Source organism: Natrix helvetica (assembly GCF_964273705.1).
Source record: "Natrix helvetica genome assembly, chromosome: 15".
NCBI lineage: Eukaryota > Metazoa > Chordata > Lepidosauria > Squamata > Natricidae > Natrix > Natrix helvetica.
The window spans coordinates 3,723,808-3,740,481 of record NC_138565.1 but is presented as its reverse complement, the minus strand read 5'-3'; the positions used below and the strand labels follow the sequence as shown (position 1 = coordinate 3,740,481).

At 45.4% G+C, this 16,674-nt stretch overlaps 1 protein-coding gene across 1 annotated transcript in view; it reads right to left on the bottom strand.

Moving 5' to 3' along the window:
* Positions 1-16,674, bottom strand: part of DDX31 (DEAD-box helicase 31) — a gene marked incomplete at its 3' end in the record, with an annotated part of 32,892 nt that overhangs the window by 1,582 nt on the left and 14,636 nt on the right. The window contains exons 15-19 of the mRNA XM_081967095.1: positions 14,715-14,765; positions 13,101-13,240; positions 10,143-10,224; positions 7,166-7,277; positions 3,108-3,279 (exon numbers count right to left, since the gene is read on the bottom strand). Of these exons, the coding sequence (XP_081823221.1) occupies positions 3,108-3,279; positions 7,166-7,277; positions 10,143-10,224; positions 13,101-13,240; positions 14,715-14,765 (557 nt within the window). The remainder of the gene's footprint in view (positions 1-3,107; positions 3,280-7,165; positions 7,278-10,142; positions 10,225-13,100; positions 13,241-14,714; positions 14,766-16,674) is intronic.

Sequence of the window (16,674 nt, the reverse complement as noted above, 5' to 3'; positions counted from 1 at the left end):
ATTGATATCGCTGTTCCTGGAGATGTCAGAGTGGAAGAAAAAGAACTAGAAAAAAAATATCACGAAATATCGCGACCTGGCCATCGAAACTACACGGCTGTGGATATGAAGCATGTCACAGTGAAACCCACTGTCACTGGGGCACTTGGCACCATGTCCAAGAATTTTACAAGATACATCCACAAATTGCAGCTTCCTGCAATAACACCAGCGGAACTGCAAAAAACATCGTATATTTTAAGAAGGTCCTTGGTTGATCCCTAGGACGCTGGCAGCAACTCGTATCAACCATTAGCACCAGTCCCTGGTATTTGTGATGCATTTTTGAACGTTCAGTTGACTGAGTTTCATGTTTAATGAATAAAGAATAATAATAATAATAATAATAATAATAATAATAATAATAATAATAATAATAATAATAATAATAATAATAATAATAATAATAATAATAATAATAATAATAATGGAACATGAAAAAGTCGCGAAATACCAGGACTTAAAAATTGAAATCCAACAATTATGGCACAAACCAGCAGTGGTAATTCCAGTGGTAATCGGCACACTGGGTGCTATTCCAAAGGCACTGGAATTACATTTAAAACAGTTAAAACTTGACAAAGTCACCATCAGTCAAATGCAAAAAGCTGCACTGCTTGGATCTGCACGTATATTACAAAAATACGTTCTGACGTCCTAGGCCCCTGGGTGGGGCCCGACTAGTAATCAATGCCAAATACGGCAAAACAACTGGCCGCTGCGATACAATCGTATAATAATAATAATAATAATAATAATAATAATAATAATAATGAGAAGGAGGAGGAGAAGAAGGAGGAGGAGGAGATGGTACTTGATTGATACCTAGAACGCTGGCAGTAACTCGTATCAACCATTAGCACCAGTCAATGGTATTTGTGATGCATTTTTGAATGTTCAGTTGACTGAGTTTCATGCTTAATGAATAAAGTATAATAATAATAATATGGAGGAGGAGGAGGAGGAGGAGGAGGAGGAGGAGGAGGAGGAGGAGGAGGAGGAGGAGGAGGAGGAGGTACTTGGTTGATACCTAGGACGCTGGCAGCAACCCGTATCAACCATTAGCACCAGTCCCTGGTATTTGTGATGCATTTTTGAACGTTCAGTTGACTGAGTTTCATGCTTAATGAATAAAAGAGATGATGATGATGATGGTGATAATAATAATAATAATAATAATTCACCACCTGGGAAGGATTCCAGTTCTCCTGGCCTCTTAATTAAATGTTATTAAGGCCCCGTAAATGCCACGAGGAAATTGGCAGCCCAGCCGCTCCTGAGCCAATGAGCCACTGGCAACAGCTTTGTGGGAGAAGACGATTCAGCTGCATTCTTGGGCTGCCAGAACTCGGTTGAAAAAAAAGTGATTTGGGGATCATTGTTTACCAGGTTAGACTAATAGGGTTGGAAGGGACCTTAGAGGTCTTCTAGTCCAACCCCGTGCTCAGGCAGCAGATTCTATCCCATTCCGGACAAACAGCCGTCTAGTCTCTTCTTGAAAACCCACAACTTCTAGAGACAAGCCGTTCCACTGATTAATTGTTCTAAATTGTTACACACACACAAACGTCCGTTTTGGCACACGGTGCCGAAAAGGTTGGCCAACACTGGGATAAGATCTCCTGCTCGAGCAGGGGGTTGGACTAGAGGACCTCCAAGGTGCCCTCCCAACTCTTGCCAATCTCACTTCTCGCTCTTTCTAGCGTCTCAACATCGTTCTGGGATCGCGGTGACCAGAACTCGATGCAACCTTCCGAGCGTGGCCTCTAAGGCAACTGACATGCGCTTACAAAACGCATTTCTTTTTTTTTTAAATGCACGAAACGTATTTATTTGAAAGTGAAAAAGCATTTGGGGGTCACAGCCGAGCGGAAAGATCTGAGCGGATTTCTGGGAAAGAAACAGGGATGCGAACAAGAGGGTTTGGGGTATCGGTGTCCCTTGCTTTTCCACTAGCCCCTGGGGGGCGTAGAGAAAGGGAATTTAAGAGAATAACAAGCTTGCAGGAACAGAGGAAAACATTGTGCGGCGGTAATCCGAAGAGACTTTTGGTGTCAGTCAAGCCTGCTCCCCGCTGGGCCGCCGAGACTTCAAAGGCAGCCCCCATCCCATCTTACATGTCCTTTATCGGCTAATCAGGCTACGATGCACTCAATAAAGCTCTTTTTTTAAATCCCCCCCACTCGCTCGCCGTGCTGCCCATCTGCTGGCGAGGGTCAACCGCCCCCCTCCCAAAAAAACATGGGGCTCCCTAGCGGGTCCTGGAGAGGAAGGAAGACAATGCCCAGAGACCATCCCTCTCTCTCTGTACGCACACACCCTATCTCACTTAATTTGGTTCAAATTGTCAGGCCCCCACCCCGTTTCTGCTCCTTGTCAAGAAAAAAAAAGGGGGAGTGGGAGTTTTTTTTATTGGGAGGGGGGGCTGTCTTTGTGGGACCTTCGGGTCTCCCAGTCAGCTTCGTCAGCACAAGGGAGGGGCGGGAAGTGGGAAATCCCTCCAAACGCTTATTGTCTTGACGCTCTTAATCTTCGATCAGGAGTGAATTTTAAGGTTGGAACGTTAAGGCCGAAGTTTTTCCGTGTTTTTAAATCTCTTCGTGGTTTTAGATGGTTTTGTTATGGACCTGCTAAGCCAGCCAGGTTACTGGATAACGAGTCGAGCGGCATATTAAAATGGAATAAATAGGTAAAGGTTCCCCCTTGTACATAGGTGCTAGTTGTTCCCGACTCTAGGGGGCGGTGCTCATCTCCGTTTCAAAGCCAAAGAGCCAGCGCTGTCCGAAGACGTCTCCGCGGTCATGTGGCCGGCATGACTCAACACCGAAGGCGGACGGAACGGTGTTTACTTCCCACCAAAATGGTCCCTGTTTTTCTACTTGCATTTTTTACGTGCTTTCGAACTGCTCGGTTGGCAGAAGCTGGGACAAGTCACGGGAGCTCACTCTGTTATGCGGCGCTAGGGATTCGAACCGCCGGCCTTTCTGATCGGCAAGCTCAGCGTCTTAGCCACTGAGCCACCCGTGAATAGGTAAAATAAAATAAAACAAAATTATTTTGCACTGTACCTTTTCTGCTTCTTTCCCGGCCGGGGAGCTCCAGCAGCAGCGCCAAGATTCCCAGGGGCATCGCGGAGCCCGAAACTCTTGGCCACGTGACCCAAATGCAGAGCCCGGATGTGGAAGATGTGCTTGAGGTTGGCGGGATAGGTGGCGTATGAGCGAATGAAGGACTGCAGGGCTGCAAGACGAGAAGGGGGCGATGAAGACATTCCAGAGTTGCTAAAATGTCTACGGAGATGGTCCAGGACTTCACTCCTAAAGTTTTCTTCTTCTTCTTGAAGACGTTTCGCTTCTCATCCAAGAAGCCTTTTCAGTTTTGACAGTCAGAACTTAAGAAGCTCCATGAAGGAGGAGCGAAACATCTTCAAGAAGAAGAAAAAAGACCGAGAAAATCCAGTCTGACGGGAAGTTCAGAGTTGCTCGTTGCTTCTGCTGGTTGATCAATGGTGGACCCTGCAGAGGTTGGAATCCCTTGGACTTAAGACAGAGCCAATGGGTGAAATTCCCAAACTGAGGAAAACGAGGATCCTGTCTCCCCAGGCATGCACAGGGCAGGCTGGAAAGGTGAAGGTGGCTTCTTGGTTAAAGGAGAGATCGAACTTACAACTAAGGAGACGTCTCCTGACACTGGGAACAATTAATCAGTGGGACGGCTCCCCTCCAGAAGTTGTGTGCGCTCCCATCACTGCAGGTTTATAAGATTGGACAGTCATTTGTCTGGAATGGTCTAGGGTCTCTTGCTCGAGCAGAGGGGGTTGGACTAAAACACCTCCAAGGTCCCTTATGATTCTATGATCCGTCTGTCTATCTGTCTGTCTATCCTATCCAACCATCCATCCATCAATCATCTTTATCATATCTTCTCTGTCTGTCTGTCTATCTATCTATCCATCTATCCATCCATCTCTATTATACCTGTCTATCTAATCTTTATCTGTCTGTCTGTCTATCTGTCTGTCTACCACCCATGCACCCACCCACCCATCCATCCATCCACCCATCTAATCATCTTTATCATTATCTATCTATCTACCTACCGTGTTCCCCGGAAAATAAGGGTCTTATTTTCTTTTGACCCCCAAAATAAACACTTTGCCTTATTTTCGGGGAGATATTATTTTTGAGGTGCAGGAGGCGGTGAGTGTAGTCACCTCATGACTGCTGCTGTGTTGCAATATTTTTGGAGAGGGCTATTTCAGCGCATGCGCTCAAAAGCCCCGTTGGGCTTATTATCCAGGGAGGTCTTATTTCGAGGAAACAGGATATCTATCTATCTATCATCTATCTATCTATCTATCTATCTATCTATCATCTATCTATCTATCTATCTATCTATCATCTATCTATCTACCTACCTACCTACCTACCTACCTATCATCTTTATATGTCTGTCTGTCTGTCTATCATCTTTATCATATCTGTCTGTCTGTCTCTCTATCTATATCATCTTTATCATCTGTCTATCAATATATCTATCTAATCATGTATCATTATCTATCTCATCGTTATCATCTCTCTGTCTATCTATATCTATATCTATCTATCATCTATCTATCTCATCTTTATCATATCTCTGTCTATCAATATATCTATCTAATCATCTTTATCATTATCTATCTCATCTTTATCATATCTCTATGTCTCTATCAATATATCTATCTAATCATCTTTATCATTATCTATCTATCTATCTATCTATCTATCTATCTATCTATCTATCTATCATCATCTATCTATCATCTTTATCATCTCTCTCTCTCTCATCGTTCTTTATCACCCATCCACCCATCCAGACTGCCTCTATCCCTCTTCCGCAGCCAAGTAATCCGGAATCCCCAAGGCTTCAAACTGTCTGAAAATCCTGAATTCTTGGAGACCGGGTCCAGGGGACACCCTTGGTGGACTCAGACTCCTCTCTCAATGCCCTTTCCGGCCCTCGAGGCTGACCACAGCTGTCCCCCTCCCCAGCTTCCGGACCCCTCCTCACCCCTCTTTCTGCCCTTCCTTCCTGAGCCAGAACACCGGTTTATTTGCGCAGAGCTTAAGCCTAAATCTCTGTGTGGCAGGAGATTGTGCTTTACGAACAGTAATAAAAATGTCATTTTAGGAGGCTCAGTCTCCAGAAGAACTTGGGGAATCTCGGAAAGCTCTGTTTGCTAAGCAAAGCGAACGCCATTTCCCAATCAATGAGGGAATAACCAAGGGCAGCAGCCCCCTCCTCTCATTTCCTATCCTCCATTTTTTTAGCCTGTGGGTTGGAGAGGGGAGGATGCAACATGAGGTAAACTATGAGGTGAAAAACATGAGGTAAAAAACATGAGGTAAAAAACAAACTGAGGTAAATATGGAGTTTCAAGATGCCCATTCAGGTGTTTGGAGCTGAGTGACGTCTCAAAGACTCTTTCAATCTGGCAAGTTTCTAGTCCACACTGATTCAAGGGAAAAGGAAGATTTTGAAATGTTGGATTTTAGGACAGGGTTATAAAAACATCCATTGTTTCCACTGAAAGGGCACTAAAGGCAAGTTTTCCAGTCCACATTGATTAGGAGAAAAAGAAGGCTTCCTTCCTTCCTCTGTCAGAAACTTTTTCTATTCATCTTTCTCTCTCTCTCCCTCCTTTCCGAATCTTTTCCTATCTTTTCTTTCTCCTTCCTTCCTTCTTTATCAGACGCTTGTTCTATTTTTCTTTTCTTTCTCCTTCCTTCTTCAAATCTTGTTCTAGCTTTCCTTCCTTCTTTCCTTAGAATCTTTTTATATCCATCTTTTCTTTTTTCTTCCTCCCTCCCTCCAAATGTTTTTTTATCCATCTTTTCTCCTTCCTTCCTCTTTCCTTACAATCTTTTTCTATCCATCTTTTTTCTTTCTTTCTCTTTCCTTCCTTCCCTCCCTCCTCAGAATATTTTTCTATCCATCTTTTCTTTCTTTCTTTCTCCTTCCTTCCATCCTTTCCTTCTTTCGTTACTCCAAAATCTCAACAGCCACAGATTAAAAATTCTGCCACGGAGGCCCTGATCCACAACTGGTCACCAGCACCGACTTGGTCAAGGCCAGCGGGCTGGGGTTCGGGAAAGGACAGCCGAGGAAACGTCGGCAAGCCAAGTCGTTGGCGCTGTATCCGTTTGATTCTCTGCCATCCACACAGAGCCCAGCTGCTGTGTTAATTATTCACCGTTCTTGGCTGGGCTGGAGAAGGGCGGCTGGTGGACGCCAGCTGGAAAGGGGACATGGGTGGGACGCTCATGCAAAGAGAGGGACAGCAACTGGCAGGGGAGGGGGAAGAAGAAAGGGAGGGAGGGGGTAGCTTTGCAAAAAAAAAAAAACCAACCCCAAAAAAGGAGGAGGGGAAAAGGCACAGGAGAGACAGGCGGCTTTTAAAGTGTTCGTCGGAAAACATGGGGCCGTTATCCTGCCCCAGGGCACCCATGGAGGATCGATTCCATCTGTGTTTATGGAAGCCTCAATGGCAGAAACTGCAGATGCCAATATGGGTGGTGGAGAAGCCGCTTCCCTGCGAATGCCGGTGACAAAGTCTCGTGCCGGAAACCACGATGGCCGGAGATGCCCAACTCTTCCGTTCCGCTTAAACAACACCGCTTCCTTGCCCTGCTTTGTTAAGCCGCGAAATATCTCATGGGTCCATTCGCCCGGCGTGTAAACTCTTGGCTAAAATCAATGGACGTATCTCTGATTAACAGAGTTGGGAGGGACCTGGTAGGTCATCTACTCCAACCCTCCACTCAAATAGGGGACCCTACACCATTCCTGACAGATGGGCAGTCCAGTCTCTTCTTGAAAGTCTCAAGTGAGGAAGCTCCCACAACTTCTGAAGGCAACTTCTGTTCCATGGGTTGATGGTTCTCCCTGTCAGGAAATTCCTCCTTATTTCCAGGTTGGAAAGGTGGTTCCTATTTTCCTACTTGCATTTTTGACCTGCTTTCGAACTGCTAGGTTGGCAGAAGCTCTGGGACAAGGAACAGGAGCTCCCTCCATTACGCGGCGCTAGGGGTTCGAACTGCCGAACTTTCTGATGGACAAGAAAGTTAGGGAATCAAACATTCCTGACCTTTTTTGGCGCATCGGATGGTTTTAGCACTGGAATGGACAAAATCCTCAAATTCGGTCTGCATCACAGTAGCTCTCCGGCGTATTTCCTGGGCATCGCCCTGCTGGCTCTTCTGAATGGAAAAGAAGGGGAAATTTTTCAAGCTCAGAGGATCAGTAGAGAAGATTCTAAAACGTGCATCGCTTTGGCAACTCAGAAATGGGAAAATAAAGTGCTCAGAACATAGAATCGTAAGAATTGGAAGGGACCTTGGAGGTCTTCTAGTCCAACCCCCTGCCTAGGCAGGAAACCCTATACCATTCCAGACAAATGGCTATCCAACATCTTCTTAAAGACTTCCAGTGTTGGAGCATTCCACAACTTCCGGAGGCAACTTCTGTTCCACTGATTAATTGTTCTCACTGTCAGGAAATTCCTCCTCTGTTCTAAGTTGCTTCTCTCCTGGATCCACATACTATCCTGTTTCCCCAAAAATAAGACCTCCCCCGGATAATAAGCCCAATGGGGCTTTTGAGTGCATGAGCTAAAAGAAGCCCTCCCCAAAAATATCGCAACACAGCAGCAGCCAGGAGGTAACCACGCTCGCCACCTCCTGCACCTCAAAAAAAATAAAGCCTCCCCGAAAATAAGGCCAAGCACTTATTTCGGGGGAGGGGGGGGGTCAGAAGGAAATAAGACCCTGTCTTATTTTCGGGGAAACTTAATACGCTAAGCCCAAACCAAACAATTTCTTTCTTTCTTTTTCCTCCCCTTCTTTGCATCTGGACTACTCTGTCAGGTTGTTGTGATAGCATAAAAAGAAATGTGCCTTTGATTTTCTTGGGATGGGGGGCAGGGGGAGGGAAATGGACCACAGGAGAAGTAATGAAGGTAAAACGCCGCACCAGTATAGCTCTGCATAGCCTTTCTGCATTTTTTTTAAAGAAAAGCGGTGTACAAATCATATTGAAAAAGCAGTTTTTTTAAAACCTGTCTTGGCAATATACTAAGTCATTTCCCCTCTCCTTCCTTGCTCCCAGAGGCTCCTGGCATTTGTCAATCCAGCTTTTTCTCTTCTTCTTCTTCTTTTTTTTTAAAAGCTCTGTTGGGTTTCACACAGTGTCACCTTCCGTCTCGGTGTGCGTGTGTGTGTGGGTTTTTTTTTTAATATGAATGTGAAATTAAGCGAAGCTGCCCTTTCCCCCCGACGTCCAGAATCCTCTGTTATTAAAAAGTAAAGCACTTTAATAATGAAAAACTTTTTTCCCCTCCCCGCCCCTCCCTTTTCCCCATGTTTTAACTGTTTAAAATTAATGAGAAGGGCAGACCAGTTGTCAAAGCATTATTGAAAGCGGGCAGCGAGGACCAAATAAACTCGAAAATTCCCCCCCGAGTGTTAAATAAACACAGCCTCAACACCTCACCAAATCCCACTGATGGTTATTGTATACTTTTCTGTAACCGAGCGCGGAATAGACGCCAGCGCCAGGGAAGCAAGGAAAGATTTCAGGCTTCCAATAAAGGACTTAATTTAAAGACAGCCCAGCGCGAATTCCGGGAGAAAATTAAAGGGACCTCAAATTTAAGTGACAGGTGACTTGAGCTATGCCAAGTCTGTCTGGGGATTTAGTAATAATATGGCAATATATTACAAAGGACTTCTCACTATCCGTTTTCTCCTAGGCCCGGGCTCCCTATCTTTTAGGTTTCAAAATGAGGTAGCACTTCTTCCTTTCTCCGGGAAGAAAAGAGAGAGAGAGAGAGAGAGAATGGGAAAGAAAAAAGGAAGGAAGGAATGAAAGAAAGGAGAAAGGAGGGAGAGAGGGAAGAAAAAAGCAAGAAAGGAAGAAAAATGAAGGAGAAAGAAAGAAAGAAAGAAAGAAAGAAAGAAAGAAAGAAAGAAAGAAAGAAAGGAGAAAGGGGAAGGGAGGGAAGAAAAAAGGATGGAAGAAAAATGAAGGGAGAAAGAAGGAAGGAGGGAAGAAGGAAGGAAAGAAAGAAAGAAGAAAAAGGGGGAGGGAGGGAAGAAAAAAATGGAAGAAAAATGAAGGGCAAAAGAAGGAAGGGAAAGAAAGGAAGAAAGGAAGAAAGAAAGAAAGAAAGAAAGAAAGAAGGAAGGAAGAAAAAAGAAAGGATGGAAGAAGAGAAAGGAGGGAGGGAAGGAGAAAAGAAAAAAGAAGAAAAATGAAGGAAGGAAGGAAAGAAAGGAAGGGAGGGAGGGAGGAAGGGAAAGAAAGAAAGAAAAAAGGAAGGAAGGAAGAAGAGAAAGGAGGGAGGGAAGAAAAAAGGAAGAAAGGGCAAAAAACGAAGGGAGAAAGAAAGACAAGGAAGGAAGGAGAGAAAGGAGGGAGGGAGGAAAGGAGGGAAGGAAAAAGAAGAAAGGATGAAAAATGAAGAGAGAAAGAAAGAGAAGGAAGAAAGGAAGGAAGGAGGAAGGAAGGAAATAAAAAGACAAGTCAACAGTCAAGATGCCATTTGAGCCCTTCTCCAGTCACAAATAAAACAATGGAGCTTCCTGAAACATTCTCAGGCCAATTCCAGCAAGCCGGCCTGGCCTGTTAATTTTAATTTTAACTTATTTTAAATGTATTGTTTTTTTTTTAAATTCGGTTTGCTTTTATGGATATGGATTTAATCTTTTCTAACTTTTGGGATGTGTGTTTTTTAATGTTGTACGCCGCCCTGAGTCCTTTTGGAGAAGGGCGGCATATAAATCCAAATAAACCAAACCAAACCAAGACAAGAGATCCATCCATCTCCATGTCCCCCTTTGTGACCTTTCCCCGCCAGCTTGGGACAAGGAGAATCAAAGGAAGACACCAGATTTGCTTAGCAATGGCAGGATTCACTCTACGACAGGGATTCGCTCAACGACCGCGAGGAGGAAAAATTCATAAAATTGGGTGAAAACTCGCTAGCTAGCCTTCTGTTCTGGCAAATTTCAAAAATAAATAAATAAATGGGGAAATTGAAAGGAAATTAGGAGGGAATAACTGACCTTAGATCTCTCCGGGTTTCCTTTGAAACGGTCATCTTTCATTAAGCTTGACAAAATCTGTTCCATTTTCATCTCTGAAATGCTGGAATTGGGGAGAGGGAAAGAGAGTGGGGGGAAAGAAAGGACAATAATAAAACAACAGTTGAAACCATTGGTCACAATTCTCCCGATTCAAAATCGAAGCATTATGTAAAAGGGGAAGGTTCCCCTCGCATATATGTGCTGATCGTTCCCGACTCTAGGGGGCGGTGCAGATCTCCGTTTCAAAGCCAAAGAGCCAGCGCTGTCTGAAGACGTCTCCGTGGTCGTGTGGCCGGCATGATTCAACGCCCAAAGGCGCACAGAACGCTCTTCCCTTCCCACCAAAGGTGGCGCCTATTTTTCTACTTGCATTTTTTATGTGCTTTCGAACTGCTAAGTTGGCAGAAGCTGGGACAAGTCACGGGAGCTCCCTCCGTTAGGCGGCGCTAGGGATTCGAACTGCCGACCTCTATTCTATTCTATATCGGAACACTGCTATCATGTCACCCCTAGTCCATCTTTTCATCAGACCAGACATACACAGTTCCAGCAACAGCCTTCAAACAGTGATCTACCAGGAGAGACAACCCATCCTTGCCTCTTGTTTTCCAGCTGTTGTCAACAGATCAGATCAGCCCACTTTGTTCACACGGGATGGTGAAGAGTTCAGAGAAGAGCAACAAAGATGATTAGGGGACTGGAGACTAAACCATATGAAGAACGGTTGCAGGAACTGGGTATGTCTAGTTTAATGAAAAGAAGAACTAGGGGAGACATGATAGCAGTCTTCCAATATCTCAGGGGTTGCCCCAAAGAAGAGGGAGTCAAGCTATTCTCCAAAGCACTTGAGGGTAGAACAAGAAGCAATGGGTGGAAACTAAGAGAAAGAGGGAGAGGGAGAGGGGGAGAGAGAAAGAGAAAGGCAGAGAGAGAAAAAGAGAGAGAAAGAAAGAGAAAGAGGGTGAGAGAGAGAGAGAAAGAGGAAGAGGAAGAGAGAGAGAAGAGAGAAAGAGGGAGAGAGAGAGAGAGAGAGAGAGAGAGAAAATGGCTCTTGAAAAGTGCTCAAAATTGCCACAGATCTCTCTACTGGTTCCCACTTGTTAGTTCCACTCGGCCCATTAAAGAGACAGAAAACAAAGAAAGTGATCAATGGTTTTGGGTTTGTTTGTTTTTTAAAAAACCCAGACCGATTGGCTTTCCTCTCTGCGCACCAACCGGCGTGCCATGACCGACCAGCACATGGTGTTCTTTCTGCCTCGTTTGCCACACTGAATTTGTCAGGATAAATTTCCACGCGGCTCCATTTACGAACAGAAAGGGCAATTAGATTTGATGCCATGCCGTGCCCCAGGCGTGAAACTGTCTCTCCAGATCTGATCTGCAATCCATTATATCCATATATTCGCCATCCCCCTGACTGCCTGGGTACATGCACACCGATATATAAAGCTAATTTCGCAGATGGCTCGCGCGCCTCTCAAAGGAAGGAAGGAAGGAAGGAAGGAAGGAAGGAAGGAAGGAAGGAAGGAAGGAAGGAAGGAAGGAAAAGGAAAGAAAGAAGGAAGGAAGGAAGGCTGGAAGGGAGAGAGAGCTACTGGATGGATGGATGGATGGATGGATGGATGGATGGACATATAGAGAGAAAGCGAGAGAGATACTGGATAAATAGATGATAGATACATAAATAGACAGACAGAGCTACTGGATGGATGGGTGGATGGGTGGATGGATGGATGGACGGACAGACATATAGAGAGAAAGCGAGAGAGATACTGGATAAATAGATGATAGATACATAAATAGACAGACAGAGCTACTGGATGGGTGGATGGATGGATGGACAGACATATAGAGAGAAAACGAGAGAGATAGTGGATAAATAGATGATAGATACATAAATAGACAGACAGAGCTACTGGATGGGTGGATGGATGGATGGACAGACATATAGAGAGAAAGCGAGAGAGATGCTGGATAAATAGATGATAGATACATAAATAGACAGACAGACAGAGCTACTGGATGGGTGGATGGATGGATGGATGGATGGATGGATGGATGGATGGATGGATGGATAGATAGATAGATAGATAGATAGATAGATAGATAGATAGATAGACAGACACAGACAGTATCTCTGGATGGATGGATGGATGGATGAATGGATGGATGGATGGATGATGGATGGATGGATAGACAGACAGACATACTGGATGGAGGGATGGATGATAGATAGATAGAGACAGAGAGAGAGGGGGGGGAGAGAGGGGGGGGAGAGAGAGAGAGAGAGAGAGAGAGACAGAGATGGCATGAAAGCCGGCTCAGTAACTTTGAGCCAATCACTAGGAGATGGTGAGTTCTAGTCAATCACCAGGTGAAGGTAAGTTCTAGTCATGGAAGCCGACTGAGTGACTTTGGCTCAGCCCCCTCTCTCTCAGCCCAACCCACCTCGCAGCTTCGTTGTTGTGGAGAAAACAGAAGGAAGTAGGAACATTAAGTATGTCAGCCCCCTTGAGTTATTTATAAACAATAATAAAAGTGTGATTTTTTTTTTTAAAAAAAAACATCAAATAAAGTCCCCAGCCCCCAAAGCATTAAACTAATTTCCTCTACAATCAAATAACATCCTTGTTCTGCTTTAAGGTTGCTGTTTTTTTAAACTCTAATATTCCAGGTTATTTTTACTTGTCCATCTGCGATTTGCACCGAACAAAACTTAAGAGCATTTAAAAAAAAAAAAACACGCTGAAATTAGATTTATCCTGGAAAATGATAACCGCTCCTCTCCCCCTGCTAACCAAATGAGATCCGTGGGGCTGCAGGTGTTACATTAGCCAAAGTCGTCCACGGAATTTAACGCTAGGTGGGGAGAAAGGAGGGGTGGGCAGGAAAGAGAGGAGGGGTTGGGGGGAAAGAGACGATATTTGTCTGACTCACTTAATCTTGTAGGAAGCCAGGAAGCTGACATATTCGGCCTCCGAAGGTAAAAGGATTAGCAGGCTGTTTCCAGGGGTATCAATCCTGGCTGTTCTCCCAATTCGGTGGACGTATTCAGCGAGCGAAGTGGCTGGATTATACTTCCCGGGAAAAAGGGAAAGAAAGAAAGAGAAAGAAAGAAAGATGACATGTGAGCTAAGCGGGGGAACGAATGAGCAGACCGTGTGAGCGATTCATTAGAGCACCGGAGATCGTTTTCAAAAATAAAAACTCTCTAAACAGCCCTTTTTTTTAGGGGGAGGGGGTAAAATAAAGCCACATGGTGGCTCAGCGGCGAAGACGCTGAGCTTGTCAATCAAGGAGGTTGGCAGTTCGATGGTTCGAAACCCCAGCACCGCGCAACGGAGTGAGCTCCCGTGACTTGTCCCAGCTTCTGCCAACCTAGCAGTTCGAAAGCACGTTAAAAAATGCAATTTAGGAAAATAGGGACCCCCTTTGGTGGGAAGGGAACAGCGTTCCGTCCGCCTTTGGGCGTTGAGTCATGCCGGCCACATGACCACGGTGACGTCTTCGGACAGCGCTGGCTCTTGGGCTTTGAAACGGAGATGAGCAGCGCCCCCTAGAGTCGGGAACGACTAGCACAGGTGTGCGAGGGGAACCTCTAAACTTTAAAATAAAGGAGATGGGAAGAAATTGGGGATCGCAAGCTGTCTGCCACAGCCAAGGCCTATTGGAAAAATTTCCCGGATACGTGAAAACATACTTTGCATCCCACTGCAACCTTTCGTTTAGTGTCCGTTCCGAGTTACAATGGCACTGAAAAGGGCGTCGTTAGGACCGTTTTTTCACACCGTCAACTGTTGCAACATCCCCAGGGCCATAGGATTAATATTCAAACACTTGGCAACTGGCATGTACTTATGACAGTTTCTGCGTCCCCAAAGGGCGTGGGGGTGGGGTGGGGTGGAGGTGTTTGCGTAATCCCCTTTTGACAGGCAAAGTCATTGGGGAAGCCGGATTCGTGTTCCTAACTTAACAACCGCAGTGATTCACTGAACAACCGCGGCAAGGAAGTCGCAACATGGGACACTTAGCCACCGTCTCACTCAGAAATGGAAGTTTTGGCCTCAGTGGCGGTTGTTAAGTCAAAAAATACCTGCATTTTTCTTTTATATAATCTCGTTTCTATCTGTTTCATTCAGTTCAGTTCAGTTTATTGTAGGTTTCAACCGGAACAAGGAGTGCCGTTAAGTTACTTGTTACCCTGTTTTCCCCCAAAATAAGACCTCCCCCGGATAATAAGCCCAATCGGAGCTTTTGAGCACATGCGCTAAAATAAGCCCTCCCCAAAAATATTGCAACACAGCAGCAGCCCTGAGGTGACCATGCTTGCCGTCTCCTGCACCTCAAAAATAATAAGGCCTCCCTGAAAATAAGGCCAATTATTTCGGGAGTCAAAAGAAAATAAGACCCTGCCTTATTCTCGGGAAACACAGTAGATATCTAGCCTTCATTTTTCCTCCGGTTTCTGTTCAATTTTGCTATTGCAATTAAAACCCATAAGAAAAAAATAAATGTGTGAAATGCACATTGCGACAAAAGAAGATCGCTTACCTGCACAATCCAGGTGACCTGGGGCAGATCTAATCCACGAGCAGCCACATCCTATTAAAAAAAAACCAGAAAGTTCTCGGTTGTTGGCCTAATAAAGTCAGGACGTTTCTTTTTTATGATTCTCAAAGACATTGGTTTTAAACACACACACACACAAACACAGAGAGAGAGAGAGAGAGAGAGAAAGGGGAAGAGAAAGAGAGAGAGAGAGAGAGAGACAGGGAAAAAGAGAAAGGGGAAGAGAGAGTGAGAAGGAGAGGGGGGAGAGAGAAAGAGAGAAAGGGGAAGAGAGAGAAAGAGAGAGAGAAAGAGGGAAAGAGAAAGGGGAAGAGAGAGTGAGAAGGAGAGAGGGGGAGAGAGAAAGAGAGAGAGAGAGAGAGAGAGGGGAAGAGAGAAAGAGAAAGGGGAAGAGAGAAAGAGAAGGAGAGAGGGGGGAAAGAGAGAAAGGGGAAGAGAGAAAGAGAAATAGAAAGGGGAAGAGAGAGTAAGAAGGAGGGGGAGAGAGAGAGAGAGAAAGGGGAAGAGAGAGAGAAGAAAGAGAAAGAGAAAGGGGAAGAGAGAGTGAGAAGGAGAGAGGGGGAGAGAGAAAGAGAGAGAGAGAAAGGGGAAGAGAGAGAAAGAGAAAGGGGAGGAGAGAGTCAGAAGGAGAGAAAGAGAGAGAGAGAGAAAGGGGAAGAGAGAGAAAGAGAGAAAGAGAAAGGGGAAGAGAGTGAGAAGGAGGGAGGGGGAGAGAGAAAGAGAGAGGGGGAGGGAGAGAGTGGGGATAATCTGGGAATATAGAGAGATTCAGGCATTTTAAGGAGCAAAAGGGCTTCCATACTCATTTTATTTTTGGGAACTGGCTGCCCCCAAGGGTAGAAAAAGGCTCACGTTGTTGGTTCCATACACCCCCTTTAAGAGGGACGTTGGGTGGGGCCACTTACTTTGGGTTGGGGGGGGATCCCTCTTTTTCAAGGGGTACTTGTACAAATTCCTATACTAAATAATAAACCAAATAAATCAAAAAGAAAATAACGTATTTTTCCTTTCTTCTCCTGCTTTTTCTTTCTTCCCTTTTCTCTTGCTTTCTTTCCTCCCTTCCACTTCCCTTTTCTCTTCTTCTTTTGCCTTCCTACTTACTTTCCTTCCTAATTCCCTTTCCTTCCTTTTTCTTATCCCTCCTTTCCCCTTCCTTCCTCCCTTCTTTCCTTTCCTCCTTCCCTTCCTTCCCATTCCTATCTCCTTCCTTCCTTTCCTCCCTCCTTCCCCTTCCTTTTCCCCTCCTTCTCTCTTCTCCCTCCCCTTTCCTCCCTCCTATCTTCCTTTTTTCCCTCCTCCTCTCCCTCCCTCCCCTTTCCTCCCTTCCTTTCCTCCCTTTTCCCCTTTCTCTCCCTCTTCTTCCTTCCTTTTTCCCTCCTACTCTCCCTCTTCTCCCTTCCTCCTATCATCTTTTTCTTTTCTTTCCTCCCTCCCCATTCCTACCTCCTTCTTTCCCTCCCTCCCCTCCTCCCTCCCTCCCTCCCACTCTAACAGTCCTCCTCCACTTCATTATCTCTACTCCTTGCTTCAGTTCCCTTCCGCTCTGCCAAAACGAAGGAGGGGGGGGGGGGAGATGATTGGATTTGACCATGAGATTCATCTTATTAGGTGCCATGATGCCAAGATACTGGCTTCCAATTCAAGGGGGGGGGGGGGAAGGGGAGGAAGGCTTTACTCCAGCTCGCAGCGCCTGGCACAACTCGCCCGCCTGCTCCCCGTCCGCTTCACGAAACCCTCGGCCTGCCAAAACGGGTTATTAGTTTAAGCAGATCAAGGCACACCACCATGCAAAGGCTTAATGAGTATGCAAATATATTAGCACTCATTATAGTGTTTCCACCACTATGGGTTGTGGGTTTTTTTTACACTCGGTTGGTGCAATTAAGGGCAGCTGCCTCCCGACACCGTCGTCGGCTCACGGGGCCCGTGTTTGTCGAGTTGT